At 43.7% G+C, this 27366-nt stretch overlaps 1 protein-coding gene across 1 annotated transcript in view; it reads left to right on the forward strand.

Annotated features, from left to right (window-relative positions):
* Nucleotides 1–27366, forward strand: part of CCDC93 (CCC complex scaffolding subunit CCDC93) — a 72785-nt gene that overhangs the window by 44096 nt on the left and 1323 nt on the right. The window contains exons 13-23 of the mRNA XM_084892553.1: nucleotides 1497–1559; nucleotides 5609–5682; nucleotides 6831–6912; nucleotides 7804–7875; nucleotides 9149–9202; nucleotides 10831–10893; nucleotides 12930–13038; nucleotides 16281–16363; nucleotides 18402–18439; nucleotides 20511–20595; nucleotides 22331–22444. Coding sequence (XP_084748679.1) covers nucleotides 1497–1559; nucleotides 5609–5682; nucleotides 6831–6912; nucleotides 7804–7875; nucleotides 9149–9202; nucleotides 10831–10893; nucleotides 12930–13038; nucleotides 16281–16363; nucleotides 18402–18439; nucleotides 20511–20595; nucleotides 22331–22444 — 837 coding nt within the window. The remainder of the gene's footprint in view (nucleotides 1–1496; nucleotides 1560–5608; nucleotides 5683–6830; nucleotides 6913–7803; nucleotides 7876–9148; nucleotides 9203–10830; nucleotides 10894–12929; nucleotides 13039–16280; nucleotides 16364–18401; nucleotides 18440–20510; nucleotides 20596–22330; nucleotides 22445–27366) is intronic.

Raw genomic sequence — 27366 nt, forward strand, 5'->3', positions numbered from 1 at the left:
TTTCCTTTTTAAATAAATATGGTCAGATGAGACGAGGAAAATTCTAGATAGTTAAATTAATTGGAGGAGAGGTGAGTCTTCCATTCTTAGAACGCATCTCTTCCCTGCCAAGATCCAGCCTGTGTAAGTCCGTCTTTGTAATCCCAGATGAGTAAGGTGACTGTTTCCATGGGCTCCATCCCCTGGGCCTGTCTGCGGCTGCTCTTCTCATACTTTACTCCCCAGTTTACTGGTCCAGCTCCGTGAGGGCAAGGGCTGTGTCATGTTCGAAGTCTCCTCCCACTCACCTCATTTGAGCAGAGCTTTGGGTAAATGTCAGGTGTATGGGTGCAGGGATGAGAGAAGAGGGCAGGGTGGCGGGTGAAAGAGGAGGGGGAAATGCCAGGATTCCTTCCTGGAGCCCCAAAGAATATAAAGAGTTAAATCACTAGGATTTCAAGAGAAAAAACAACAACAGAACACTTTCTCCAGAAATATTCTCATCTGCCAATTGCATAAACAGGTTAATAAAAGCTCTCATTACACAGGTGGCTCCCTTTGAAAAGGAAGAAGCCAGAGCCCACCTGCTTCCCTCCTTCATCACTTCTGCTCTCTGCTTGAGTTGGCTTCCTGGTAGGCCTTGTTCATCAGTCTGAAGGCTGGTAATTAGAAGTATGATTGAGGAGTCATGATTTCTGAAGATGATACTGCTTTCAATAAGTTGCTTACAGGTTCAAGGATGGGCAAGTTATTTTGTCATAATTTTTGAGCTATAGGATAAAATTTCTCATTGTTAATTTGTATACAGGTAACAGTCTGCTACTCCCCCTTTCAAAAGTAGAAACGTGCCAACCCTTTGAATTTTTAATGGAACATTTTCAGATTTCTACAAATTCATAGACAGGCACAAGACTATACCTTTTCAGTAAGAAAAAGGGAAACGACATTTTTGAGATGCAAGTTTACAGTTTATGTAACTTTGAATGTAAAGGTAATTCGTTTTCTTTCTGTTAGTATTGAAGTCCTAAATCCTTTCTTCTATCTTGCGTTATTTGCCAGCCAATCATATTCTGTGCTAGAATCATGAGTGCTGAAATGCAGTGTGTATTCTGTGATGGGCAAGTTGGTTAACTGAATCATTTGTAGCAAGATAGAAAAATTAGACCTGAATGTAAATCGAGGCTTTATCAGTTGTCAGCTATAAAGCAAGTCACTTCACCCTTCTGAATCTTTATTTCCTTATCTGTAAGATAAGAATAATGTCTTCTCCCATTGAATATAAGGTTCAATGATAGGATTTATGCAGACTATCTAGCATTTCTCATGACCTGTACTTGATACTAATTATATATGAGTTTTCTCTTCATTTGTTCTTGGCAACCTTTCTAAAATTCCCATGTTTGCTCAGTTTAAATCTTTCTAAGCTTCCATTTTCTCATCTGTGAAATGGGGATTTCATCCATATCTGTGTTGTAAGGATCAAATGAGAGCCAATGTCTTCTGTCTTTCATTTACAGCTGCAGGCAGATCATACCACTCTACAAGCCAGATACGATGAAACAAAGAAAACACTGACAGAGGTGAGCAGATTTTCCTTCCTCTTGGGCCATCTTAAGAATCATGTTGACTTGCACTATTAATGAATGCCATGTGTCATCTGTCTGTGTGGAGGAGTCAGGATTCCCTTCTAAGGTCCATTTGGGGGCATAGGACAATTATATGACAGTGCTGACCCATGCCACTAGTTTATCCATGCTTCCATGTTATAGCCCATCCACGATGTAAGTGGGAGAGATCAGAGTTGGCTTGCTGAGGAAGGCAGGCCACATAGGTGGGGGCAGGCCACATAGAAGAACATGAGGGGTCATCACAGTAAGTGGCCCCTGCTCCTCAAGCTGCAAGTTGTAGAATAGTTCCAAATACTGAAATCCATGAGAGTGAGGTGGTTTCTGTTTGTAATACGAGAGGATCACAGTGATATAATTTGCTGTTCAAAATTACTGAGTAAGCCTAGGGGGGGTGGTTGGGGTTGGGAAGGTGTCTCGGGAGGAAGAGAGGGTTTACTGGTATATTCTGAAGCATGTGATTCATTTTCTAATCCAGGTTACAAGTGTACCACCTCACATCATCATTAGAGTGCTGCTTCCCTCCATGTCTGATATTCTAGGAAACAAATACCTCTGACACCAGGTCTGTCGTGAGGGAGTGAGCTATTTATGCCCTTTCATACCCATAGAACTACCCTCACCTGGACCAGAAAAGCTCTTGTTGGGACTAGGGAGCTCAAGCTGTGGCTGTACTGTACAGGGCCACACTGAAAGTGCCCCACATAGTACTTTTTGGACTTTGTGGAAACTGGACTGATGTTCAAGACATTTCTGAAACCAAACCAGTCCCTATTTTTCAAAATTTTACATGAAATTTACCCATTTAAATTCTTATAGATAGCAATATACAGCACTTGTAAGCCTGAAAACCTGACAATGCTTTTCAATTTTGACCTGGACTAAACTCTTTGATTATTGTCAGAATGCTTAAAAAGGGCAATTAGAGTAAATTGTTTAAAATTCTTTCTAAAGATGCCTGCGTTGCATTAGGATCAGTTTTCTTTCTATTCTTCTGTGACTACATTCCTTATGGATTAGATGGCAAACTCCTGGGGTGGAATTTCTACTGCTGTCCTTTAATGCTGCAAAGTCCCTAACGTGAAGTTTGCCAAGTCATGGATCAGTCTTTATTGCAATAATCTGGGAAGGATTAAAGATAAAACATCTTAATATCAATTTCCTAAAACATATACATGCCTTAGGATATAAATCCTAAGTGACTGTAAAGTGGCTTTTTGTACTAAACATTAAATCAAGTGTTTGTTGAGCCCCTTTCAGAAAGGTAAACATGTGATTTAAGTCAATAATAAGAGATAATTCCCACCCTCAAATAATAATGACAGCCAGCATTAGTGTTTGCTGGGTGTGCTCTGGGCACGTCACTTTTATAAGTCCCTTTTATCTTCCCAACAGCCCTAACAGCACACTTGTTCTGCAGGTAGGGAAACTAAGGCAGAAAGGTCATGCACAGGGCCAGAGTGGCAGTCTGACACCAAAGACCTCTCAGAGACTAGAGGGACAGTCAAACGAATTCCCATGGACAAAACTGGAAAGCTCTACTAAACCTAGTTCTGAACTACTGAGGAAGGAGCCTGATTTGGTCAGAGTACTAAAGTCCAGAACCCTGGATTAATAATGAACTTGGTGTTTGGGCCTCAGTCTTCTTATCTATTCTAGGCAAAGATTGACCAAGTGAATACTCTGTACCCTTTTAACCAGTATTCCCAGGTATTACCTTTTCAGCAAAAGCTACCCTTCCAGGATAACCTAGTGGCACTAAAAAAACGGTGAAACCCATCATTCCAGTAAATCAGAGAAAATAAAGCAGAGCATGATGGATAGAGAACAGGTGACTATAAAATTTGTGGGGGTCCTAGCTGGTTTGGCTCAGTGGATAGAGTCTGAGCCTGCGGACTGAAGAGTCCCAGTTCGATTTCGATTAAGGGTACATACCCAGGTTGCATTCTCGATCCTCAGTAGGGGGTGTGCATGAAGCAGCCAATCAGTGATTCTTTCTCATCATTTATTTTTCTCTCTCTCTCTCCCTCCTTCCTCTCTGAAATCAACAAAAATATATATAAAAAATTTGTGGGGAGGCTGCACACCACTGTAAGAAGACCCGAGACTGACTGGCCCCTGCATTGGTTGCCAGATTCTAGCTGTCCACTTTTTAATTTCAGTAATCAGAACTTTAATTTCCTATGTGTGAGCTTGAGCTTTCCTAATATAAGCAATATCCTGTCCTCTCTCTAAGGGCATTAATTGTCTGAAGTTTTTCTTATAAACTATTTCTTCATATCAAAATTTATGTTGAGTTAATACATCTTTTTTATGGCATTATCTTTCTTCAGATGTTTGATAATTTTTTATGGTATGTCTATCTTTGATTCTCAAATTTCCTTTTATGAATGATGTGGATTCTGTATCTATTTTATGCAGCTTGGTTTATGTGATTATTCTGGGGGTCCTACTCTTCAGTAGGATCAGCTGGTGGTAACTAATATTCGGGGTTGGAGAACTCACCCTTTCTCCGGGTATTGTTGACTCTGGGGCCTTGCCCTGCCTCTGTGACTCAAACACCAGCTCTTGAATTAGCTCATGGGCTGAGGGCCATGATGTTTTACCCACCTGGCTGTTCCTGATGCATGTCAGTCCTTCTGCATCTGCTAATTCCACACAGTAGGCCTCCTCAGTCCATCTCTCTCTTGGCCATTTTTCTTGTCCCTTGTTCCAACATAATAGTCTGGATTTTTAGGACCTGAGGCAAGAAGGGGTTGCTGCAACTTGTACTTGGTCCTTCATTTTCAGCTAGAATCCTTGGAACTTTTTTTTTTTAAGTTGTTCTTTTAAATAAGTAACACATTTACATGGTTCAAAATTCAAAAAGTACAAAGGGTGCACTCCAGGAACTCATCCACACAGTTACCTTCTCCAGAGATGACTGTAGTGTGACCAGCTTCTTATGAATCTTTCTGGAAGTAATGTATGCATATATAAGTAACTTGCACATTCTTTTATACATGCATACATTTAATGTACATACATTTTTTATACTAATTGGAAGCATATTATGCTTATGGTTTTGTATCTTGTTTTCTTCACATAGCAGTAGATATTAGAGTTCATATTTATAAAAACTGCATTATTTTTAATAGCATGCTAGTATTCTATTATATAATACTAGAGGTCCAGTGCATGAAATTTGTGCAAGGGAAGAGGGGTCTCTCAGCCCATCCTGTACCCTCTTCAATCTGGGATCCCTCTCGCAATCCAGAACCACTGGCTCCTAATCGTTCACCTGACTGATGCCCCTAACTGCTCTCCTGCCAGCCTGATGGCCCTGATTGCACTCCCCTCCTGGCCTGATTCCCCTAACTGCCTATCTGTGCTCCTCTCCTGGCCTGATCCCTCTAACCACCTATCTGCTCTCCCTTCCTCTCTGTGCCCTTCAGACACCTGGTGCAGGATTGGTCGTTACATGACAGTGTCCCAGCCAATTTGCATATTCCTCTATTACTAGTATAGAGAGTTGTACATTTTAGTTTATTTTTCAATATGTTTTTTAAAAAACCTCACAATATGACTTGAAATGGAGGTGAAAATATTCAAGAAAGAAAGGAGATTTAACCCTGTTCCCTGTTAACATTCTGAAACTTGAACCCAGGTCTGTCTTTCACAGCCACTCATTTTATTCCCCCCTTCCCACTGAAAGGCATCTGCTGTCAACATTAATCTTGACTTTTAATAACCATTTGCTTCTTGATTGAAAGCTGTTGCCAAGGTTTTGTTGACCAGCAAGCAATATGCGTCAAGAAGAGTTTGGTTTTCACCTGCCCATGTTTTCCCTCCACCCCCATCCTATTTTTCTTGTTCACCTGTTTCTCAGTGTTCAGCTAAGTCCTGTGGGCTTGGCCACCTGTCAGAAGTGGAGTTCAGGCGGACTCACGGGGAAGGAGAATGGCAGCGCTCCCTCTTCTGTGTTACCAAATCTCTAGCAACTGGGCCTCCATTCTCTCTTGCAGTTGAGGAGTCACAGTGAGAAGCTGGACAAGGAGCAGGCAGCCCTCGAGAAGATAGAGTCCAAAGCTGATCCAAGGTAAGAGGTTTTAGCATGTGTTTGTTTTCTCTTTGGAGAAAGGGACTTCGCCAGTACCTGTTGGCTTACTTGGTTGGCTCACAGGACTCAGAAGCCAGGGGTCCTGCTTTTGTCCTCGTACAGGTCAGTTAATTTTGTGCTATCCAGAATGTGCCTGTCGCTCAGGCACATGCTAAGATGTGCTTGGGCTGCCTGTTTCTCCCAATTGCCCTAGAGATCAGAAGCAATATGTTTGGAGTTTTAATTATTTTTTCATTTTTCTGTTTTTAAAAACTAAGTAATACATTCACAGTACACAAGGCATAATGTTGAAAAGTCTCTCTCCCACCCCATCCCCCAGACACCCATTTCTTTCATGAGTCAACCGTTGTTACCAGTTTTTGACAGCACTCACTTCAGCCATGTCTCCTTGAGAGTAAAGATGCAATTTTTTCTGCCATAAATCAGCCTCTGTTTTTTTTTTGTGTTTCTCTCCCCCCCCCCCCCATTTTAAATTAAATGTATTTAGACTATTTAAATTATACAGATAAAGCACTTACATTTGATGTTTTTGTCACCAAGCTGTTTAGGTGGTGAAATCTCCAAAGTGTCTGTCACTCACTTGAATGAGATAGTTAAATCATTAAGCTTCAGGCCCAGATTGAGCGGTTCTGGGTTCGATGAACATGTTAGCAAGGAAGTGCCCACAGCTTACTTCGCTTTATAATTAGAAAGCCCTCTCATGATATGGAGCAAAACTACTATTAGATACTTGACATTCTTATACTCAAATGAGTGTGTTTAATGACCTTCAGCAACATGTTTCCTTTTCAGAATGGATATTAAAAATGGTTTTACATACTGTCTATGCTTTGAATATGTTTGAGTAATTGGTATTGTTAAGTATATCCAGTATTTTGAAATTCATTGATGTTTCTGCAGTTGACATTTTAATTCTGGTTTCTGTAATGTTTGTTTGGATATAGCTAATGGACTCTGGCATATAAATGAATAATAATGTCAGTCTTAATCACTTGTGGAGAACCCATTAGACACTTGGGAGAGACAAAGGAAATTAAAAGGGATTCCTTTTTTAGCTGGGGACTTGGTTTTAGCTGTGATTCATAAAATCATAATAGCTTGCCATATGTCATTTTTTGTCTTTTCAGTATTCTGCAGAACTTGAGAGCACTTGTAGCCATGAATGAAAACCTAAAAAGCCAGGAACAGGAGTTTAAAGCACATTGTCGAGTAAGTGTTGCTTGGTGTGAGCAGACATTAAACCAGGAATCTTGTAAAATCTCTTGCTTTCCCTCTCCTTGTCCTGATGTCGCATCCTATCCAGGTGCACTCAGAAAAGGAGATTCCTGTCCCAGCCAGTTTGGGGTTTGGCTACTCAGTTAGAGCTTTGGCCCTCAGACTAAAGGGTCATGGGTTCGAATATGATCAAGGGCATGTACCTTGATTGCAAGCTCTATCCCCAGCCCCAGACAGGGCATGTTCAGGAGGCAACCAATCAATGTGTCTCTCTCACATTGATGATGTTGCTCTCTTTCTTTTTCTCTCCCCCTCTCTTCCACTCTCCATAAAAATCAGTGGAAAAAATATCCTTGGGTAAGGATTAACAACAACAACAAAAAACAAAAAATTTCCTCAATCAGTTGTGTAAAAGGAATAGAGTACCATGGTAGGTACCCTTTGAGGACACCGAGTATGCCAAACAGTCTTACAAACAATGTTTTCTAATTTACAAATGTATTTAAAAGAAAAGTCTTACCAAATATAAAGGGATAATATTATATAAAAGCAGGGATGTCCTGAAAACCTGGGATATCTGTTCATCCTGTGTATAAGTCCTTGTTTCTGCCATGTGAGGACTTGGTGTCTCGTAGTGGGGGTGATGGGTGCACAAGTGCCCATGACCACAGCAGGAGGCAGGAGATGCAGCCCCACAAGCTCTGTGTTGCCTCCTGAAAAAACTGTCCCAGACTGACAATGGGAGATCAGGGCAGCTAGTTCCTAATAGACTTTTTGCTTAGCATAAACTCACGAAGTATGAAAATAAGACTCTGGGCCAAGGTAAAAAGTGCATCCAGTTTTTAGCTTGTCCAAGTTTCATAAACATTTGTATCACTTTTGCAGGAGGAAATGACTCGGCTACAGCAGGATATTGAAAACCTGAAGGCGGAGAGAGCTCCAGGCGGAGAAGTAAAGGTAAAGGCCCTGCTCGAACTGTGAGGCGCTGTTATGACTCAGACTGAAAAGTTTCCTGGAGGACTAGCCAGCGAAAGGACTGGCTGGAAAGACAAGTTTCCTTAACCTGGTCCTCTGAGCACACATTTCTCAGCTGTTTTCATCTCATGATTTATTTAGATTTCTATCCCTCCCCTTTCTCTTCCTTCTGGTGGGTGAAAGACAGCAGTGGGTGCGGATGGCAGCTACTCCATACGAGAATGGCCAGATTTTAAGTCTTCTTCTTCCTTCAGGGAAGGGGTGTTTTCAGGAGCTGTCTGAGCTCTGCTTCCCACTCAACCTATTCTTCTCTGAATCTGGGACCACTTTACTCCTTTCACCCTCCATTCCTGCTAGGGACATGCCCCACCCTTAGGAGGCAGCACTGAGTGGAAGCAGGGGAACAGTGCTGGGTTACTATCAGCTCTAGCAGCAGAGGCTTCCTGCACTGAGGGGCCTGCCTGGTTCTCTGAACAAAGACTAGGTCTCCTGAGGAGCTAGTTTGGGTTTCCATCAAGCATAGCACAAGGACAGAAAAAGTCTCACCAGTAAAAGCACTGCTGTGTTTGTTTCCCCTTCTCACACTTGATTCGACTTATTTCCTGAGTGCCCCTGTGATTGGGTGTGGAAGTTGGACATGACCTCAGACTCATCAATTGCACCAACTCCCTCATAAAAATAAGGAACTTGAGGCTCAGGGAGGGGAAGAAACTTGTGCAAGCCAGTTGGCAGGCCGCTCTCCAGCCCTTTTGCTTAGGGACTGAAAGGGACACTGCATATCAGCAGGGAGATACCACCTGCCTGGCATGTCATGTCAGCCAGACTACACTACTCTCCCCTCCTGTGAGAAGAAAATACCAGAGTGTGGCCATGCTGGGCAGTGGTGTCTGGGACCATCGTTACCCGGTTGCCTCTCCAGTTGTTATTAAAGTTTTGAACCTTTGAGGCTCAAATCATCAGCTCAGTCAGCTTCTGAGTTTGCATACATCACAGACTTCTAGGATCCCATTTCTCTTCTTATCAATCACATCTCCTTAGAAAGATTATTACATTCAAAGACAAGGTTAGCTTATTTGTAACTGACAGATATTTAAGAATAATTTAAAATCTGGGGCTCATGTAGGACTGTTCCCTTTCTGTTTCCTGACCAGACATGGTCGGTGAACTGTCCCCCACACCACTCCTTCCTACTAGACCCTCAGTTTCTATCATATTTGCCTTCCTCAGAGTTGTTTCTTATTGTTTACTGTTTCAGACCCTCTCCAGTGGAGAGCCAAATGATGCCCTCACCCCCGTGATGACTCATAATGTAAGTACCTTCTCGTTATCAAAACTGTCAGTGTTCTCTGCAATTGTGGTGGCCAGCTTTATACTCTCCTGTGGCACTCTCTCATGCCTGCTTTCATTTTCTCTACAGCCATCTCCTCATCTGGAATGTTGGAAGCAATGACCCATTTTGCACACCTGGTTCTTCAGATAGAGGCAGGATCTCACCAGGGCTGGCCCTGAGGGCCAACATTCTAGGGAGGGTTTCTCCTAGCACCTTGTGCAGGAGTGCTGTCTTTACTCTGGCATCTGCTGAGAAAGGGGAAGCCTACATTGGCCGTACATGCTGGTCACAGCCACCAGGCTCTGGGGGGTGGGTTGGTGAGAGGGAAGAACACCTCTCTTCATTGTACTGCATTCCAGGGTCAGCAAACCATAAAGAGCCAGTAAATATTTTTAGCTTTGTGGGCCACTCCACTGTAGTGGTCATAGTCGGTAGGTAAATCAAAGGATAAGACTGTGTTCCAATAGAGCTTTACTTACAGAAATAAGCAGAGGCAGATTTGGTCCAAGGGCTATCAGATTGGCTTTTGGGCTACAGTTTGCTGACCTCTGTGCTGAGTTAAACTAATGTTTCCAGGACTCCAGCATGCCAGGAAACCTTCAGGAGAAAGAGAATGGGAGAGGAGGAGGAAGAGAGAAGCAGGAAAGCCTCTAATCATTTTCCTTCTTTAGGGATTCTTTTCCCTTTGTGCCCTTGGAGCATGAGCTTCAGGACTCCTGTGAAGTCTGTGGGGTTTGCCTACAGCTGAGCCCTGTGGAGGAGACGGTGTTCTCTCTCTCTCTCTCTCTCTCTCTCTCTCTCTCTCTCTCTCTCTCTCTCTCTCTCTCTCTCTGTCTATCTCTATCTCTATCTCTATCTCTATCTCTATCTCTATCTCTATCTCTATCTCTATCTCTATCTCTATCTCTATCTCTATCTCTCTCTCCTGTGTGTGTGCATTGGGTAGGAGACACTTCTGGCCCCCTTATAGCTTTCTCTAACTCAGCAAACCACCTAACAATGTCTCTTACCTCATTGGGTTCAGTGAACTGGCTAGTTTTTCTCTTAATTCATTGTTATCCAAAAGGACTGTCCACAGTGGTGAGAATATTCTGTATCTACACTGTCCAGTGCAGTAGCCACTAGCTACATGTGGCTACTGAGCACTTGAAATGTGGCTAGTGCAACTGAAAAACTGACTTTTTATTTAAGTTAATTTAAATAACCACATGTGGCCAGTGGCTATTATATTGAACAGTGCAGCTCCAAATAGAAACATAGAAAGCAAACCAGCATCACCTCCAGACACAAGAGGTTCTTCAAGTCAAGATTGTCTCCTCATAGTTTGGTTTTGGTGGGGCAGGGAAAGGCACAAGGATATGGGGGATATTTCTCTTAAGAACACTGGGTTCAGCCTGGATCCCAGAAGAAGGAAGAATTGTTATAAGGGATGTTAAAGTGTGTCAAAGGCCTCACATGACATAGAATACAGACTCTTGGCCATTTGAGAAAAGGAATTTGAGGCCTCAGGATTGGGGAGAAAAGGTTAAAAGCATTCAACTTCAAAAGACTTTATCAAGTAATGAAACTTATGTATTCCCAGATAACTGTCCTCTTTCAATTTTTAGGAAGACCTAGACAGACGATATAATATGGAGAAAGAGAAACTTTATAAGATCCGTTTACTACAGGTGAGTAGAAACAAGAGCACAGAATTACGTAAATGCAACTAGCTAGGTGCAAGTGTCCCGTAGCAGAACTCGAAAGTTTAAGTCTGAGAACCAGAGCGACTTCCTCCAGGCAACTGTTCAGAGCATGTGGGCAGCCCAAGGCAAGGAAAACATGAGCACAAGGTCTCATGGGAGCTGAGCAGAGAGCTCAGTAGAGAGAATGGTAAATGTTGCTAGAGGTCAAGAAAGCTAGAAGCTGAGAATTGCCCTCTGGCTATATTGCAAAAAAGATGACATTGGCAAGAACAGTTTCAGGGGGGTCTTTGAAGAAGCTAGCTGGAGTGTGGGATGGCTGGCTGGAGGGAAGTGGAGAGTTAGAGGAATAGAGGGTATGTGGCTCTCAAGAAGTTTGGCTGTTCAAAGGAGAAAGGTTGGCAGCTGAAACATTGATGGGTTTAAGGAAGGGCTTTTTAAATTTTATTTAATATATCTGTATTGATTTTCAGAGAGGAAAGAAAGAGTGAGAGAGAAACATCAATGATGAAAGAGAATCATTGATTGGCTAGGCATACTGCTGCATGCCCCACACTGGGAAACAAGCCCACAACATGGGCATGTGCCCTGACCAGGAATCAAACCGTGACCTCCTAATTCATAGGTGGATGCTTAAAACCTGTTAACTGGGGAGTTCCCTTTTTAATTACGCAACTTGTAATGTTGCGTACTCTTTCACTATGACGAGTCAGTACGTCACACCCGGAGGACGTAATTTCATATTATTATTTTCTTTTTATTTATACTTAATTAAAATAAATTATATATATATTTTTTTCGTTTATTTTTATATAAAGTACAAAGGAAAATACAAAATTACAAAAAAAATAGAAAAGAATACCAACAAAAAAATGGAAATATCGAATTAAAAAATTATAAATTTTACAAACAATTATAAAGATTACAAAAAATATATACCGTCTCTCTCAGGGTGCAACATATATTTCCAGGATGTATTCATACATCCTACCCGTTCCCGATATTGTTTACGTTTGATGTATTTATAGGTCCCGCTCGGTTAACAGGTTAACCACTGCTCAACCAGTGAGCCACACCAGTCGGGCAGGAAGGGCTATTTTTATATTTAAGAGTGAGATACTTGAACATATTTAGGTACTGATGAGAGGGAGGCAGTAGAAAGGGAAAGGTTAGAGACATATGAAAAAGAATGAAGAGTAGATTCCTAAAATAAAAGCAGGAGTCAGAGTCTGAGCACCCATGGGGAATGTAGCCTTGGCCAGAAGGAGAAATACATCCTCCCCTCGTACCAGAATGGATGATGGCTTCTCGTTTGGAGACTTGTATTTCCCCCATGATACAGAGCTCCACCTCTGCGTGTGAGTGAAGCAGGCCTAGGGAGTGGAGGACCGGCTGGCACAGAGGAAAGACAGCCCCAAGAGCCCACCAATCCTGAGACTGGAGGGGGAGCTGAGCGACTTCCTCCAGGCAGCTGCCCTGCTGGGGAAGGTGGTGCCTGCCTCAGGAGCCTGTGAGCTCCCCTGCACCACACCACACTGCTCTGTCTCCCCAGATGCAGTCAGAGAGGCACTTTGGCCAATATACCCCAGTCCATGGGGGAGAGAAAATACTAGAGAGGTATTTTAGGTTTTAATTGTAGGAGGTTTTCAATCACATGAAGAGATTTGAAATTTATATGGAGGCAGCAAGGTGGCATCAGTTCTTTGTCACCTGGTAGAATTGGCTACTTTATGGCCTAGTAGGCTGGCTGGCTGCTCTGGCCACACAGCCCATCCCATTCCTTATCCTTCTTCCTTGCCCATTAATTTGATGCCTCTGGGGTTCCAGTCGCAATCACACCTTTTCCGAGTATTGCAAAATCAGAATCTGAGACAGGTACTTCAAGCCAACAGCAGAATTTGCGGCCTGCATTCCAAGACATGTGGCTGTGCTCTGGGTGGGTGGTGGGCAATGTTTTGGCTTCCTAGAGAACACATAAGGCCTTTTATCAAATAGTGTTGTCTCACCCTCCCTTTTGCGTTTAGGCTCGAAGAAATCGAGAAATAGCAATTCTGCATCGCAAGATTGATGAAGTGCCCAGCCGAGCCGAGCTAATCCAGTATCAGAAGAGATTTATTGAACTCTATCGCCAGAGTAGGTGCATCAACCACTGATGAGCTTGGGAGGCTGATCCTGGGAGGGCCAGGGGGCAAGGGTCTGTGTCCCACTTTAGGATAGTGGAGCATGCACCATAGCACAGTGTATAAAAGCTATCTGCAAAGGTCTTCGTTTTATCGTCAAGCCCACTCAGCACTCGTTCCATGGAGCCCCGGTGGGTAACTGACAGTCCTGAAGCAGCACTAAGGAGCTCTTACTGCCCTCTCAACGAGCAGTTACTCTAGTTGAGTTCTTAGAATATTTTGAACCAGCCCTCATTTCGATCAGCCATTTGGCTCCACTGAGCTCCCATCCACTTTCCAGCATTGCACAGAACATCGTGACCTCATTATCTCTAGGTCAGTATTCACTCCTTGTCCTTCTCTCCAGACTGTCTGTCTTATGTGGTCCTTGCCTTTTACAGCATCTATTCACCCAGTAATCCAGGACTGGATCTCCCTTGGCCTGAATCAGTAACCACATCTCAGGCTCAGAGTGGCCCTCAAAACTGTCATTGCCTTTCTGTGCTACTGCCATAGCTGTTCTTATTTGCATCACAGCTCAGCTGAATGACCGTTGGCTGGTCTGCAGCCCCTTCTGCAAGTCTCTCATCTGCACATCTGACTATGTCACTTCTCCCTCTGCTGGAAAATCGTCAGGAGCTCCCCAGAGCCTCCTAAATAAAGCCTCTCCTTATTCTTTTTGGGGTTCTCCCCAGTCTAAGTGGCTTGCTCTAGGTCCACAGTTGGCCTCACCAGTCCACACACTGCCCCTGAACACAACATGCATTTGGACACCTGAGGTCTCTACTCCTCCTGTACCTGACTCTAGCCCTTCCTCCTCTGTCTGGCAAAATCCTTCAAGACTCCTGGACCATTGCTCCTTCCTCTAGGCTCCCACTGGGCATCATACTCTATAGCCTCTTGATCCTGTTTTTCCTCTTGGTCACTGGGGTCACTGTTCAGCCAAGCTGGACCCCCTTAGTCCATTCTGATTCAAGCTGCTCTCTCTGCTCCATTTCTGAGTCATTGTCAAGTCTTCCTTCAAGACTTGTGCTCTAGCCACCTTCTCTGCACTCCTGCCTGGGAGACCTTTCTCAAATATAAATTTGATCATTTGCATTCTTGCTTTAATAGCTTTAGCATTTAGTAATTTGCCATAACTTGTTGGATAATCTTGAAAATCCTAAATACCCTGATAAAGTCCTCCATCTTGCAGGCTAGAGTCACTGATTGGCTTCCCCTACAGTCCCTCAGTGCCTCTCCCCTCTCAGGAGGATATCAGAGTGTTGGCCAGTGAGCTGGTCCCCAGATCCAGTTGCCACTGCCCTGCAGGTCCTGGCAAACTTCAACTCTTCTTTAAAATCCACCTCAGATTTTGCCTTGAAAACTTGGCCTCTGAAGAGTCTTCCTGGTTCGGTCTAGAGCAGTGGTTGGCAAACCACAGCTTGCGAGCCACATGTGGCTCTTTGGCCCCTTGATTGTGGCTCTTCCACAAAATACCACATACAGTGCAATTAAAACTTCGTGGCCTATGCGCAGAAGTCGGTTTATGGCCTGGGCAAGTCTGTTTAGAAGAAGTGGTGTTAGAACACTCAAGGGGCCAAAGAGCTGCATGTGGCTCATGAGCCACTGTTTGCTGACCACTGGTCTAGAGCACTGTACCTGCTGGAGTCCACACTTGTGCTTTCTTTCCCATTTCTAACCCCCCATCACAGTCTTCTTCTTTGGCCCAGGTCCTCTGCTGCAGGTAGCAGTAATGGCAGTTTCTCAGCAGAAAAGAACTTCTGCTTTTAAGTTAAATCTTTTCCCTTAATTTTCTACCTTGCCTACTTTAAAGCCTTTAAAAATATTAAGTAACTAGAGGCCCGGTGAACAAAATTTGTGCACAGGTAGGGTCCCTGGCCTGGCCAGTGATCAGGGCTGATCAGGGCCTTTCAGCTGCTGTCTGGGGCCTTTTTTCTTTCTGCACTGCCCCCTGGTGGTCTGCACACATCATAGCGAACGATGGAAGTCCCAATTGAATTCCTGTGGGGACACTTTGCATATTAGCCTTTTATATGTATAGATACTTGCATCCTCCAACCAGTCCTTGAGCTGGATGGAGTAATGGTGACAGCTACATTCCTGAGCAATAAAGCTAAAAGTTGACTGATGTGTTTCAGCAGTGACTGTTAACTTTGGCCACCCATTGTAATCACCTGGGTCCCATCCCCAGAATATCTTATTTAATTGGTCATGGTCTTTAAAAGCTCCTCGGGTGATTCCCCTTTTCGAGCAGGAATAAAATGCATAATTTATTCCCCTGTTCTAAAGCTTTTAGCAAGAATAATATTACTCTATATTCACTGGTTCATAGTGTGATTTTTCTACAAATGATATATTTTGATGTTAGAAACATTTTTTCCTGTTTCATCAAAGCACTTATATCAGATTATTACCATCTGTTACCAGATATGTTCAGCAAATTTCCCTGACCTGCTTGTCTTTGAGCTACACTGCTGGAGGAAAATACAGCTCTTACTGAATATAAAAGTTAAAAGTTGACTGGTTTAAAGAATTGGATATTAATGTTAATGGTAGTTGCCCAAGGAAACCAGAATTGCCCAGGCCTGCTCCACTTCTCCTCTCTCCTCTCCCAGTTTGCTGTCCAGAGGCAACCTGCTTTCGGGCACCCAGAGCCCATGGCATAGACCCCACGTAGTCTTGGCAGTGCCTGATAACCATGTGGCATCAGATCTTTAGCTACAGCTACACTGGTGTGCTTAGCTTGGGCCAAAGCCTGGCTGTGAACCCAGGTCTTGGGGTTTCATCTCTCTCTGGGTGGCTGTATAGTATAGAAATTTAGGCCCCTGAGGAAGTCACCTAGGCTCTGAGCTATGTTGGTGTGGGAAGGGAGGAAGCCACACAACCAGAAAGAGTTATTAGCTTGGCCTTTCATCATCCTTGTCACCTTCCTCCCAGGGCTTTCACGTGAGGGACTTCTGAGAAACCCACATCTGACAAGGAGATTTCTCCAGCCCCTGCTCTTGGCCGGAGCAGTTTTGACTGGCTGCGTGCCATCAGCCTGTAGCAGCTGAGCACAAGCTTGTGTGCCCTGTGAGCTTCCTCCCGGCCTGCAGGTCCAGAGTGCCAGCCTGACAGGTCCCACTCTTGAGGGGGGTGCCTTAAAAAAAGCGGGTGCTTAGGGTTGTTTTGATACTTTTTCTTATTCATGTGCTGATTTCTTTGCATTTGCAGTTTCAGCTGTGCATAAAGAAACCAAGCAGTTCTTCACTTTGTATAATACCCTGGATGATAAAAAGGTTTATTTGGAAAAAGAGGTAAGAACCTTTGTAAAATCAGATGAGCAGCCACCAGTGCTGTTGACCCCAGGAAGTTCAAATGAACTTGGTGTCTGGGATGCATTCAGTTTCAGCCGAAGGAGTGCCTGGTATATGCCCAGTGCTGGGATGCAGAGTCGGAAAGTGCAAGATTCCATGGAGCTCACCTTGTCTGGGGTGAAGTGAGGCAGGTAGACAACTGTCTTAGAGTGTATGGGAGACATGCCTCTTAAGAGAAACACAGCGGGTGCTCAGGAAGTGCATATGGAAGGATCCTGGAGTTGGTGAAACGTTAGAGTTTTAAAGGAAGGAACCAGCTAAATGAAATGGGGATGGTGGGCTTGTCATCGTTTACATGGGGAAATGTCTGTTTAATTATTAGTATCAGACAGAGGTATGAACTAAAAGGATCATCAATGTGTGAAAGAGGCTTCACATGGCACTGACAGCCTCTCAGGATTGCTTTCAGGTAAATCCATTCATGATTCAGTGCTCCCCAAAGTCGGATGACAAATGAGTGGGGTGGGGTGTGCAACTACGTATATAAAAAAACAATATGGACTGGTTTTCACAGTAGCAACACAGTGTGGTGGAGAGAGCATGAGCTTTGGAGTCAGATTTGGGTTGTAGCCTGGCCTTATTTTCTTAACCAGGAAAATGGGAACACAATTTTTCATATGATTTATGATGGGAACAGAATGGGGGAAATGTGATATTCCTTGCACATGGTGGTTTTCAATACATATAGTTCCTGCTTACCCCCTCACTTTGACAGAATTTGTTTTCATGTTATCACCTTGCAGCCTGCACTGATTGCCACTTTAATAAGAACAATATTACAGATGTATCTTTTACTTGAGCCTACATGGAGGCATCTATAATTATTGTCACCTTTATTGCCTGTTGCTAATCAAATGCAATAAATCTCTCTTCTAGAAGGGCTCTCCTTGAGGAGGACTGAGCTCTCATTTCCTCTGTATCCAGGGCCTTACACATAATGGGAATTTGATAAGTGTTTGGATAGATGAGTAGATTGCCTTTGGTGGGATAGCTGTGCTGTACATCTTGGTCTCAGAGTCTTCTATGTGACATGGGAAAGACTTGTCAGTCCTAACATAGGGATGGGCCAGCTCCTCCTGAAAAAGCCTTGAACCTATTGACCTTCCTTCATTAGCAGTATCTGAAGTTGTTGCATTCTTTTAAAAACTAGTAGGAGTATATAGGGGAGTGAGGACTTTTTAATTTTAATCCATATTATTACAGAACTTTGCATTTGAATAAATTATGCATTTTATTAAAAATTGTTTATGCCTGTGATATTTTAGACTCATAAGGACAAGAATATAATTTCTATGTTACAGACTGAACCTGAGCCAAGTATAGTAAGGGCTAAGTCCAGAGCTTACAAGTTAAATTAGTGACACGGCAAAAAGGAGGAACTAGGTTTCTAGTTTCTTCGGACTCAGAGCTCTGCCCTGGACTGTGTCATTGGGGTAGATAAAGATACATACTGTGTAGCTGAAGGCAGTTCCCATGGGAATGGAGGCCTTGAATGATGCACTCTCTCTGGAGCCTCTCAGAGCCCCCCAGCAGCTGGCCACCTTGGCAAGAAGGTTTTGTGGGAAGGAATAGGATGGACAGTGTTCTCACTCCCCACCTCAATTAACCCTGTGCTCCACTGATAGCCTTCAAAATAAATTGCAAAGTTTGCAAGTCAGAAAGGGCAGTGGTGGCAGTTTGCCCAAAGAGCCCTAATGTTAGCTCAGCAACTTCTCTGGGGTGATTTAGGTTCCTTAAAGGATCCCTCTGCCTACATTCCTGTGGCCATTGGGTGTCCAGCTAGATTTTCTGGGGAAAAACTTTAGGGCTAAGAACATGTTGCTATTTGTGTGTTTTTTCATGTGACTTTCATCTCCATAAACAAGAGGTGCTCTTTCAGAAGTGCTGTCCAGAGTAGAACAGGCTTTCAGGGGTTGAGACAGGACAAGGATCTTTCAGTCTTTTGCTTATAGTTTTTCTTTTTTTCTTTCTTCCTCAGATTAGCCTGCTGAACTCAATTCATGAGAACTTCTCACAGTGAGTACTGTCAGACTTGGTGTGCCCTGCACTTTTCTCTGCTCACCTTAGTGCTGCAGTAGTGCGTCGGAGCAAGACTTAGTGCTCCTGTGTGATGCTGATACTTCTCCCCTGCTGCTAAGTGCAAATGTGCACAGCCCTTGAGTTCTTGCAGAAACACAATGATGTTAGAGTGAATTTTAAAAACAAGGAATAGCTTAGGGAAAAGTTAACTTTCAAATTAGTTGACTGTGCCCAGCTGCTATAATCTCTGTATATTACTTTTGTCTTGCTATGATTAGGTTAATACCAATTGTTCTTCAGGACATAGAGATGTTTTAAAATTTAGGTAATGAATTATATAATATTTTTTAATCCTTACCCAAGGGTATGTTTTATTGATTTTAGAGAAAAAAGAAGAGAGAGGGGTGGGGGGCAGGCATCGATGTGAGAGAAACATCAATTGGTTGCCTCCTGTACACATCCCACCTGGGGATTTAACCGGCAGCCTTTTGATGTACAGGACAGGACGGTGCTCCAACCAACTGAGCCACCCGGATGGAGTATAATCTGTATAATTTTTAAAAGATTTTTAGAAATCTTGTGGTTGACTTTAAGTTAATGTGCATCCTCTAAAGTACTTCATTCAGATATGAATTTTTTCTCCAAAAACTGGATGTACCAAACCTGATGCATTGAAATCATACCAGCCTTGAGGCATGCATGCCCATTGGCCCACCCACCCTCCAGGCAGCTCCAGGGCCTGCTCTCTGTATAGCAGGCTTCCTTTCCTTCCAGCACAGATCTCTACTGTCCCTTAACAGGTGACTAGTAACTTAAGATCTTAATAGATTATAAGCTCTAGATTTTAAGCTTAATTTCTAATTGAAAACACCCATAGCTCTCTGATAAAAACTCAGTTAGTGACTTACAACTGTGACATTTCTAAAAATGATACCTTCATCTTTCCTTTCTGGCCAGTGAGAGGGCCTGCAGTTTGGGTGTTTTTGTGACTGTTGACATTTTTTGGAAGAATTTCTAAATCCTGGTGTGCATGTGCTCTGACCCCTCTGATGTTACTTCCTCTCTGGAACTGGAGGCGAAGGGGAATGTTTTAGGACATCAGGGAATCTACTCATTTAGCTACTGCTTCTAGAAATACCAGGTTTCCCAGCCTTGTTTTAGGAAAATATCAGAATATATCTACTAATCTTGAGCAGTCTCAAATCCTCAGATTTTTAAGAATTAATAAATGAAACTCATTTTTTAAAATATGTTTTTATTAATTTCAGATAGAGGAAGGGAGAAGGGGAGAGAGCTAAAATCATCTATGCAATCGAGCCCACAACCCAGGCATATGCCCTGATAGTGACCTCCTGTGCATGGGATGAAGCTCAACCATTGAGCCACACTGGCCAGGCAAATTCTTTTTACCCCCCCATTTATTTTTAATTCTTTATTGTTGAAAGCATTACATATGTCTTTTTCTTCTCCCATTAACCTCTCCCCGGTCATTCCTATCTCTGAGGACATGCCCTCACCCCTTACTGTCTGTGTACATGGGTTATGCTTATATACACACATACAAGTCTTTGGTTGATCTCTCACTGCCTTCCCCCCCCCCCCCCCCCATTCCCCTCCTGCCTTCCCTCTGAGATTGGATGGTCTGTTCAATGCTTTTATGTCTCTGGATCTATTTTAGTTCATCAGTTTATGTTGTTCATTATATTTCACAAATGAGTGATATCATGCGATGTTTATCTTTCAAAATTTATTCATTAAGCAGTACCTACTATCATTCAAAGTAAAAAAGTTTTTGTTAGTTTTTGTGGAATTTTAATTAAAGAAAATACATGTTACTGAAGAAAATTGTAGGAAAAATGAAAAAAGATTAATATTCAATTATAAAATCAGGTTCATTTTTATGCCTTCAGAGTTTAGAATTATTAACTCTCTGGGCTTCCCACGGGTCCACTTGCAAAAGCCTGGATGCTTCTTGGGGCATCGTCTGGGTACCAGGCTGACCCTGTGGTACCTCCCCCTTATTCAGAGCCCTGTGTGCTAGTCATACCTATGCTCGTTTTTCTTTCAGAGCCATGGCTTCCCCTGCTACCCGGGACCAGTTTTTACGTCAGATGGAACAGATCGTCGAAGGAATTAAGCAAAGTAGAATGAAGGTTAGAAGGCGGGTTTTATACTGGTGATGGAGGAGAGAAGGCCGTGGGAAGAATAGGCTGCTTCTGGCTGTTCTTGGTCATGTGCCTTCAGTCCTGAAGACATATCTTCATGCCTCTGCAGGGCCAGGGCCGGCTCCTATGGCCTCCTGCACTGCTGGTCCAAAGGCAGCTCTTAGGAATCTCTCCCACGATTGACCACCTGCTTTGTGCCGAGGACTGTGCTAATCCTCTTAACGCCCTCCTAAGGGAGTGGTGTCATACCCATTTACAGATAGAAACCAACTTCATCAGCATCACTTCCTCACTGCATCTTTGGTTCCTGACATTCTGCCATTAAAAATTGATTCCTTAGGATCTCAGGCATATTGTAGTGTTCAGGAACCTCCTATTTAAAAAAATGCAAATAATTGCTGAACTGAATTCTAAAGTGAAAGAATATCGAATGCCTCAGAAGTCAGAATAGAAAGTAGAGGAACTGAAAAGGGTGGGAGCTCCAGAGGTTGCTTTTCAGATAATCACCCAATAGCACGGAGTTTTCCTCCTTGTGGCTCTGCCTATAGGCCTTTTTGTCAGAAACTAAGCAGATTTGCTGGCTGTCTAAAAGCCAGACACAGCTGCAGTTTCCTGTTTAAAAGAAAAAAATGTATCACACCAAAATGATCCTCAGGCGAGGCTGTAGAACCTCCTGGGGACTAAGGGTATCTCCTCAAATGATCTTGGGGCAGAGTGGTCCAGTGAGTGATGCTGGAACGTAAACAAATGGAAGGGTTGCCTGTGGGACCTGTCGTCATAAAAACTCACTCACAGAAGACAGATATCAGGCTGCCTATGCTCTCATCTCACAAGTGATGAAGTATCTGAGGGAAAAATCCCTCCGTATTATTTTCCCTGTAGAAATTAACCTAAAAGGAGAAAAAAGGTGTCACCAGTGATAAGATTTTTTATCCACAAGAATGAGAGCTGATGTGAGGCAGTGCTTGCCTGTACATAGATACTTAAGGTGGATGAGCTCTCTGATGGCCTGGGTATGAGGTAGGTGGAGAGCATAGAACCTGGCTAACCATGAGCCTGTCTCAACCCACATCTCAGTGTGGTGGACCTTCCCACCTCGCCATGCTCCTCCTTAGCTGCTCTTGCTAAGAGTGAAAAACAACAGAAAATTTGTAGTTGAAGAAAAAAAAGAACAACAACAAAAGAGTAAAGAACAACAGGAATTTTTCCCTTTGGTTTCTCCTTCCTGTTTACTAAGCAGTGCCTTCCTGGGGAAGGTATATCTTGACCCCTCATTCTCTCCCTCCTCCCCCAGGCTTCATGCTGTTGGCCCCTCAGTGGTGTAAAGGGGCTATCGGTGTATTGCAGGATGTTTAGCAGCATCCCTGGCTTCTACCAGTAGATACCAGTAGCACCGCTTCCTCAGATGTGGCAATCTAAACTGTCATCAGACATTGCCAACTATTCTCTGGGGACAAAATAACCCTTGGTTGATTATGAATTGTTTTTAGTCACACACAAAAATAATTAAAATAGAGCAGTTAATACCCAGTAATAGGAAAAGTGATAGGAATAAATAGAACCTCTATGCAATATCATGTAAAGAAATAAACCAACCAAAAAAAAAAATGATACAAAAAAGGAAAATACTGGAAGGAAATCTATAAAAATATTAGTAATAGTTGCCAATAGTCCTTGGTCAGAACATGTCTTTTCATTACCATTTCCCAAAATGTTTCAACAGATGGAAAAGAAGAAGCAAGAGAACAAAATGAGAAGAGACCAGTTGAATGACCAGTACTTGGAACTGTTAGAAAAACAGAGGCTATATTTTAAGACTGTGAAAGAGTTCAAGGAGGTAAGAGGGAGATGGGTCGGGCTTATATAGCTGGAGGGAGATTTATGTTCACTTCTACATGAGCCATTAGAAACCAGAGCACTTCCTTGGTTTTCTCTTAGTCTGTGATGGGAAAGAGAAGGTGGCAGTGCGATCTGACCATGAAGGGTAGCATCTGGGTAGGTCGGATCACCTTGTTCTGAAGCCATCCTGAGGTTCTAATTGAATGTTCCAGGAGACTTAACATCTTTTTTCATTTTCCTAACACTTAACAAGCACATCCATATATATAAAAAGCCAGCTGTACCCTAACCAGTTTGGCTCAGTGGATAGAGCATAGGCCTGCGGACTGAAAGGTCCCAGGTTCAATTCTGGTCAAGGGCATGTACCTTGGTTGCAGTAGACAGTGTGCAGGAGGCAGCTGATCAATGTTTCTCTCTCATCAATGTTTCTAACTCTATATCCCTCTCCCTCTCTGTAAGAAATCAATAAAATATATTATATAAATTTAAAAAAAGCCAGGGGCTGTCACAAGTAAAACAACCACATGGACAACCATACAGGCTGTGTGGGGTGACCAGGCCAATAGCGAGGGCAGTGAGGGGACAACCAAATGACCGAATAGCAGGCTGTGTGGGGCAACGAGGCCTGCAGAGGGGGGCAGTGAGGGGCGATTAGGCCGGCAGGGGGGCAGTTGGCAGTAAATGGGAGTGGGACAGTGAGAGGGACCAGGCTGGAGGTGGGGCGGGGGAGGTGTGGGGGGCGGGTTAGGCAGTTGGGGGCAACCAGGCCTGCAGGGGGAGCAGTTAGGGGTGATCAGGCAGGTGAACAGTTAGGATACAGTGGTTCTGGATTATGAGAGGGATGTCCAGGGATCGGGTCTAAACGGGCAATCAGACATCCCCCGAGGGGTCCCTAATTGGAGGGTGTAGGCAGGATTGAGGGTTCCCATCCCCTGCCTGCACGAATTTCATGCACCGGGCCTCTAGTTAAATTTATAAAATGCTAGCATCAGCCCATTTCACTGGCCACTTAGAGACTATGTTATGATTTAGACCTAGAGCTTTTCTCCCCTCAGCCTTAGTTAGGATGTGGGGGGAACCTTGAGAAGCAGTATAGGACCCCGAGTGAACTGTGAAGTGTGCCAGGCTTGGGTTGGAATCTTACCTTTACCACTACCAGCTGTGTCCTTGGGCAGTTACTTAGCCTTAATTTCACCATTGGTGGGTTCTGTTGGGTCAGATGAGAGACGATTGCATCTGGCACTGTGTCTAGCACCTGTGACACCCACCAGTCACTGAATTTCATTTGTCCCGGTCTTTTCTTCCCTGCATTTGGGCAGGCTTACTCTCCATGTTCCAGAAAGAAAGTGTATGCCCTTTACTTAAGAGATCTTCCAGAAGGGAGACTACTTTGTCACTTCCCAGGTCTCAGCAGCTTTATTTCCAGGAATACCTACCCCCATTCTAACCTAAATCCATGTGGTTTGAATGAATTTAAAGGTTGCTGAAAATACAGAGGCACTAATGGTAAGTTGTATCCTGGTGTTTGGTCTACAGAATAAAACAATATAATCTTTTCATAGTGATAATTTGGTTCTTGTACAGTTTTAAGACCTTCCTTCCTTCCCTCCATCCTCATTTTTTCTTTCCCTACTTCTTCCCCTTTTTGTAGTTGAGCTTTCGGGGGGGGGGGGGGGGGTTCAGAATCTTGCATCTTTTCACTAAATGCTCTTCCAGCTCCTACCCTGCATGCCCTGGGGGATGTATCAGGTTAGAAAACAGATTCAGTCAATAAGCTTATGTCGTGATCTCAGGGAGACATGACAAGCAAGGAAACAAGCCGTAAGAAACTAGTTATAATAAATAAGTAATTTCAGTCTTTGCCAAAGGGGATCTAACATACATGAAATGGTCAGGAAAGGTCTCTCTCAGTTTGGAAGGACTTGGCCATGGGCAGAACAAGAGTCCTTCAGCCAGGGAGCAGCCCTGCAAAGACCTAAGGCTGGGCAGCGTCAGACATGACACAGACGGTGTCCCAGGTCAGGCTGGAGCTGCGGTTGCGGGAGGGCCAGTGAGTGAATAAACAGGGTCTGGCAGGGAATGAACAGGGACTCTTTTCCCTTTAATTCAAGTACCTCACAAAGAGAGAAGGCCTGGCCTGGGAATTATGTTTCAAAAGTTGCTTGCACATGCCAGCACTGCTCTGCAGAAACAAAAAACAAGTAAGTTGGGAGGCTAAGTATGTGTTGTCAAAGTCAAAGCAATAAAAGTGAAATGGAAAAGTTCATTCTTGCACCACAGGCTCTCGGGGCTGAAGACTTAGGGTGACCTCCTACCAAAGGTTCCTTCAGGTGTATTAAAGGTCAATACTTCTGTGTTCCTGCCTCCTGAGACAGTTCTCTCCAAGCAGAGACACGGGGGGGACCTTCAGAGCCAGGGAAGGCCCCTAGACCAGGTCCTTCTGTCCAAAGCAAGTTAGGGAGGAGAGATGTAATATGTTCTTCAGACAGCTAACTGTTTTTTATTTAACAACCTCACCTCTTTAAAAAATAGCATGGCCTCTTGTTTATGTTAAAATTACCTTCCTCTTACAAAATAATGATGATAGTGCATTGCTCTTTTGTTCTTGTTTCAAAAATTTTAATTTAGCAACCATATATCAGTGTTCCCAAACCTTAAAGTTCCTTCCACAAGCTCCTCTGAGGTGTGGTGGCTTGCTTGCTGCTCCTCAGACCTTCAGCCAGAGGAATTCTGATATTTCACATGCTGCAGTTCCAAGGACGATCTCATTTGGGGTAGAAAACTAGTTTGAAAGTTGGACTTCCATCCAGGGTGGAATCTTCTCCCAGAACCTTCCCTGTCCTGCTTTCTTTACCTGCCTCTTGCCCACATGCTTGGTCTTCTGCTCCTGAATTCTGACTCCCCACCACATCCTGGGCCCAGCACCAATAATGACTCATCATGCAGAGCACAGTACTGTTGTCCAGAATCTCGCTTCTCTTTATTGCATGTGGTTTGTTCCACGTTAATTGAGCACATTAATTCATGCCCTCCCCCTGGGAAAGTTTGTTAATAACAAGTCTGCCAGAAAACAGCACATACTCTGAAATCACAAATCACCTTAATCACAGTATTACATCAGTTAATTGTGTTGGTAAACCACATCTCTCACAGGGTCACCAAACCAAGATTTAAATGGTAGCCCAGCATTGAAGCCTGAAGCTGGCTTTGCACACATAATCTTGAGTGAGCAGATCTTCTGTGTCTGGCACATAGCAGGCCCCTTTAGTTTTAAGTAGGAAAGAAACAGAGGCAAGGAGACATTTTCCCTTTTATTCTAGAAAAAAAAATGTCTAAAGGACCCTTTCTGTGTTCAAACAGTATCATTCTGTAGTCTCCCACAAGGCACCTAGTAGATTGCATGGGACTTCCTCAGTGCACACCCCCCTGGGGTGACAGCCTGGGTGCCCGCCTGACAGCTCAGGCTTTGCTCCGTGTGGTGTGACGCACAGAATCACCTGCTGGGACTCTGCCACAGCAGAGGGCTCAGGCTTCTGTGTTGTATTTGCCTCATTTTTAGAAGGCGAGGAGGGTGAAAACTTAGGCTAATTTCTTTATTCATTATTTTGTTTTATCTTTTGTGAGAATTTTAAAAAAGACACAGAAGTAGAGAAAAGTTCTATAAAAATATGACTATCTACTTGTTCTTGTTCCATCTCTATCCCTCCCTATCTTAGGAGGTGGGGGATTGGAAGGTTTTTCTCCCAAGCAAACTTCAGTAACTAAGTTTTGAAAGGAAAATTTTCTTCTTAAAACTTCACCGTTTTTCTCTCCCTACCCCCGAGAAAAATGAACTGCCTCCCTCTCCAAAAGTATTAGTTCAAAAAGTATCAGAGCACCTTGCTTCTGACAGAATAGTTCAGCCTTACCCCAGTCCAAGAAGCTGGCTAGGCCTCGGCACTGAGTGGAAGATGAGTGTATGCCTTACAGTGAGCTGGCATTTGTCTAATAAACCAACGTTCTTGTGACCATGAGCCATGATGCTGCCAGAAGGAGCAAAGGGCCTCCAGGGAGCTGGGAGCACTCATGCCCAGGGAGGAGATGCAAACACTGACATTGGGGTCTTAATGCAGAGGGTTCGAGGGTAAAATGAAGTTTTTTCCACATTGATGGGTCTCCAGGAAAGCATGGCTGCTAGAGGCCTGGCCCTCAAGCTCACCTTCTCCAGGCTCTTCCCACTACTACATTCTCCTCTCAGTGTAAAGCAGAATTCCTTGTGACGTGGCCCAGGGAAGGGGTGGAGATTTTGTTGCTGTTAAGCATCTCCTGAGGGTATTTTCCCCATTGCTTTTCAGAGAGAGTGGAGGGAGGCAGGGGTAAGGGGGCTGGGAGGAGACATCGATGTGAGAGAGAAGCATGGACGATTGCCTCCCAAAAGGGCCCCACTGGGGGCAGGAGTGAACCCAGATAGAACATGTAGATAGCCGTGTTTTTACAGTATTTTTCTTTATTTCTGTGTCAAGGGAGCGTCCTTGACTGGGAGTCGAACCCAAGATCCTTCTCTCTGCATCCGGTGCTCTAACCATTGGGAAACACTTGCCAGGGAAAGGGTGGAGATTTTTGCTAGTAAATGAATGTATCCTGAGCTATGAAAGCCAGTGGGAATAGGAGGACAGGAGAACACAGTGAGAAGCCTTTGAAGATGTCTGAAAAATGGAATATAAAATGATGCAGAGGTGACCTTATACCACTATATGTCAATTACACAGGCAGGGATGGGGCCAGTGAACTCCCTCAGTAGTGTCCCTCAGCACATACAGTAATAGATCTCACACAGCTCATTCTTAAGGGGGAAGGTGTCCCCTCATGCTTATTTCTCATCTTCAGTGAGTTTCTCTCTCTCTTTTTTTTTTTTTTTAATATATTTTATTGATTTTTTAA

The sequence above is a fragment of the Pipistrellus hanaki genome (genome assembly GCF_964339955.1).
Source record: "Pipistrellus hanaki genome assembly, chromosome: 8".
NCBI lineage: Eukaryota > Metazoa > Chordata > Mammalia > Chiroptera > Vespertilionidae > Pipistrellus > Pipistrellus hanaki.